At 37.6% G+C, this 3,812-nt stretch overlaps 1 protein-coding gene across 1 annotated transcript; it reads left to right on the plus strand.

Annotated features, from left to right (window-relative positions):
- Positions 1-1,731: 1,731 nt before the first annotated feature.
- Positions 1,732-3,438, plus strand: LOC118827494 (interleukin-8). The gene is made up of 4 exons (XM_036598870.1): positions 1,732-1,882; positions 2,474-2,609; positions 3,005-3,091; positions 3,235-3,438. The coding sequence occupies exons 1-4, from the start codon at positions 1,819-1,821 to the stop codon at positions 3,275-3,277; spliced, it is 330 nt and encodes a 109-aa protein (XP_036454763.1). The 5' UTR covers positions 1,732-1,818; the 3' UTR covers positions 3,278-3,438.
- The last annotated feature ends 374 nt before the right edge of the window (positions 3,439-3,812 follow it).

Consider the following 3,812-nt stretch of genomic DNA (forward strand, 5'->3'; position numbering starts at 1 on the left):
ACTAATTCAGTTCATCAGGCCTTCAGGAGCATCTGAACAGAGGTGAGTAGTAATGAGTTACATGTACTGAAGTGCATTGTTGATGTTTCTTGCATATTTTTCTCATAATACTTTTACTTCTACTCAAGTGTCTTTCTGAGGATAGAGTCTAGTCTTTGGGTTTAATGTCATTATGTTACGCTGGTGACAGCATCTGTACTGCTTTGTAACTGGTCACAACTCTGATTTAATCTAATTCTAAACTCTGGTTGATTATTTTCAGTTTGTATGCTGATAGATGCTGGATTTACTAATAAGTGACTCAGTATTTAAACAGTCTATTAACCTGCTACTTTTTTGTATGTTTACTCGAGTTGTTTTTTAGGAAGGTATTTAGACTTTTACTTGAATCATCACTTCACCAAAGTTACAACACTTTTACTTGAGTTTACTGATACCAGTACAAATGTTTTGGCTACTCCTTTAGTTCTGTGTTAATAAACACCCTATGTTATGATGTGTTTTTACAAAGTTACTCTTGTTCCCTGCACTTTTGACCTACGCTTTGTTTTAACATCTTTTCTGTAGCATGCTTCTGATAGTTTGAAGCGGACTTCCAAACTTCCGCAGCTATCTGATGATAAGAAAAAACTGCGAGTGCTGCAACAGGAAACCAGCCTTAACACAAGGCACGAAACGAGAGCATGAAAGCCAGTTGTCCCCTGAAAGCGCAGCTCCAGACCACAGCTTTGCTAGAAATGAAAACTTAAAGCATTCACAGCTCACGCTTGTCATCTGCGGATGGAAACTTGTCAGGGGAGTGCAGAGAGATATAGATTTGTAGCTGTAAGGCAGGAACAGTATAAACAAGGGGGTTGCTTTGAAATAAAACTGCAAAAAAATCTCTGTTCAAAGAGCAATTTCCATTAGAAGCTACTGCGTCACAGAAGTCTTATCTTAATTCCCGTATTAGTTCTAATTAAGAAGAACAGGGCAGATTTTCCACTATCCTTAATGTCAGCATGCAATAAATAAAAAATGGGTAACATTTTACTGAAGATCCGTGTTCATTATCCCTTCATGATAACTGAAATACCTTATATAGACTTTTATAAACGTTGTCATGACACTTACTGAGGTGAAATGTCAGATATAAATGTCAAAAAATTGACAAGCAGGATTTGTGAGAACTGACACTTGGAATAAACCTTTATAAACATCTGTGTAGGTTTAGGTTGGCCATGAGAGACTAATGTAGGTGGCCTTATGAATGCTGCCCCTCAGTAAGGTGCTACATTAATTATGCCAGATATTTCAACTCAATCGAATGCTACTACAACTAATGTTCACATACTTTCAGTTTGTAAGTGAAATAACCCTCTTGGTTTATTAGAGAGTGGTCCAGTTTCAACAGTCATTTCTCATAGTATGTTCAATTCTATAATCACTGCAAATGATTATTTGATTTATGAACCCAGTGTTTACGTTTGATCATGTGATCCAAGTGAACTGCGTGCTAGAACAGAACCAAAACACAGACTTGTTTGACTAGAGAACACTGCGGAGTAAAAAGTCATCAAAATTTTCACCAGCCACCCCCAGAGGGAATATCATAAAATAAACCGAATAAGCTGAAACTGTACATTACGCCTCCTCTACAAAGGGCCATCGCAAAGCTTTCCTGTAACAGCCCTATGCTCATACCCTCCCACTCTTTCCCCCGCATTAGCATACATGATGTTTCCATGACTTCCCTTTTTGAGCATCCTTAAATACCCAGCAACGCACCACTTTTTATCCCAGACTGACAATCACCATCACCAGTCCTCCAGCACCACCATGATGCTCAGCGCCCGTCTGCTGTTGGCAGCCACCGCTCTCTGCTGCTTTGCCACCACACTTGGTAAGAGACTATTTTGTACAACACTTTAAACATAAAGGATTCTTTGGAGTGATTCACTTACGGTTACTTGAAGAACCTTTCAATGGATGGTTCTTTGAAGAACCATTTTTGTAAATGAGATGCATAAGTGTGAATATAATTTTACAGAACCTTTAAATAATGTAATTCAGTAAAGCAATGACCATTTGATGATGGACTTTTTTGAGGCATTTTTGTGGTTTAGGTCATTGTTTATATGGCATAATTTATTTAAAATGTACATATTTTTGTTAAGAAAACTGGCTTCCTAGAATAAACAGAAGATGTATTTTACTAGATTGACTAGATTGGGGTTTTCTGGGTCATGAAGTAATAACAGACACTTTAAAATCATTCGTTGACACACCTGACCCATGTTATCTAAATATGCAGGAAGACACTTAACATATTACATACTATGTCATATGACCAGATGTCCCATAATACTCAAATCCAGTCTAACCATGAAGGATCAGTAATGTTCTTATTTGGTTTCTTCATCTTTAGAATGAAAAGGTGATGTTGTGATGGTGTTGATTCATTATAACTTGTAGCAACTCTCTAAATCTCCAGCTACTTCCATGGATGGCTTTGCTACTGGCCATAAATGCCGCTGCCTGATCACCACCTCCAGGCAAATCCCGACCCGGTTGTTCAAGAGGATCGAGATCCTGCCTCCTGGTCCAAACTGCGGCAATATTGAAATCCTGTGAGTCAGTATACAGGCCTGAGCTTAATAGGTTTAAGGGTTTAATAGGGCCACAACAATTCAACTGTTAATCTGAAGAAAAAAGTTTTTAAATCCTAAAGCTTGATATATTATACAAGTATCAGGTCCAAAAACTCCTCTAGTGCTGAGTTTCTTATAGAACTGCAGTGGACCTTCTTAGTACGTCCAGCATCATCAGCATAGGAACTGAAGTTCGTTAGGTGAAGTTCTCTTTTGGATTTTTGGATACAAAAAATAAATTGAGCAGCTAAATGTAAATAAATACAATGAAGCTGAGTAAAAAATTGGCTAATTACCCTTTAACTGTTTCTATTATGGCATGCTTAATGTTGTCATTTAAGTGGCAACAATGCTAACTCATCTCATTTCTCCAGGATCACCACGAAGGACAATAGGGTACTGTGTGTGTCCCCTGATGCACCGTGGATCAACAACGTCATCGATAGAATCTCACAGAAGCGGTAGACATTGACACTTAAAGCATTAACACATCAAAATAATGCAAGACTGCTGGGGTTTTAATCTCTGTGGTCAGTAATGCTAGATTTATTTCTAAAATACTCACTGCTACACTTTATAACCATTTGTCTCTTTTCCAAAACAGCAAAAGAAGCACGGGGCTCTCAGACCTGACCAGCACGTATTAACGTGACCACTGCACCTGTCCATCTTCAAAAAAAAAATCACTGCCTAGATTTGGGCCTTTTTAAAATGTTTTCTGTCCAATCATAACCATAAGCTAATGTTACCTTCATTATCAGTTCAGATTTTAAGTGAAAAATGTGAAATACAATAAAAGCTTGTTGAAATAAAACCAGCTCTCTTTTCTCATTAGTTCATATCATGGAAAATATTGTAGTGTATAAACACTGTTAGGTTTCAGAAAAGTACAGTTCACAGTCCACACTGTCCATATATAGAAACTTTTTTAAGTCATCATGGTCATGATGTCACAAACATGAAGACATCTACATATGATCGACCATTCACACTGAAGTGATGAGTGTTGTTACTGCAGATAGTGCAGCAGGTATTGTGTAGGAGTGGAAGTTTTATGGAAAGTGAATAAATGTTGTACTGTTCTTGGCTGTGAGGAAGCCAATGTATCACTGCAACCATTCTAGATATTCAAACATCCTACTTGTGGGCCACCTATGTACAAGAGTCATATTATTTTGTATG

Source organism: Colossoma macropomum, unplaced genomic scaffold (genome assembly GCF_904425465.1).
Source record: "Colossoma macropomum unplaced genomic scaffold, Colossoma_macropomum, whole genome shotgun sequence".
Classification (NCBI taxonomy): domain Eukaryota; kingdom Metazoa; phylum Chordata; class Actinopteri; order Characiformes; family Serrasalmidae; genus Colossoma; species Colossoma macropomum.

Bases quoted from the DNA above. Each gene is read 5' to 3' on its own strand.
- LOC118827494 (XM_036598870.1), top strand. From the start codon at position 1,819: ATGATGCTCAGCGCCCGTCTGCTGTTGGCAGCCACCGCTCTCTGCTGC. The intron at 1,883-2,473 runs GTAAGAGACTAT...CTAAATCTCCAG, and splicing joins CTGCTTTGCCACCACACTTG to CTACTTCCATGGATGGCTTT. The intron at 3,092-3,234 runs GTAGACATTGAC...TTTCCAAAACAG, and splicing joins GATAGAATCTCACAGAAGCG to CAAAAGAAGCACGGGGCTCT.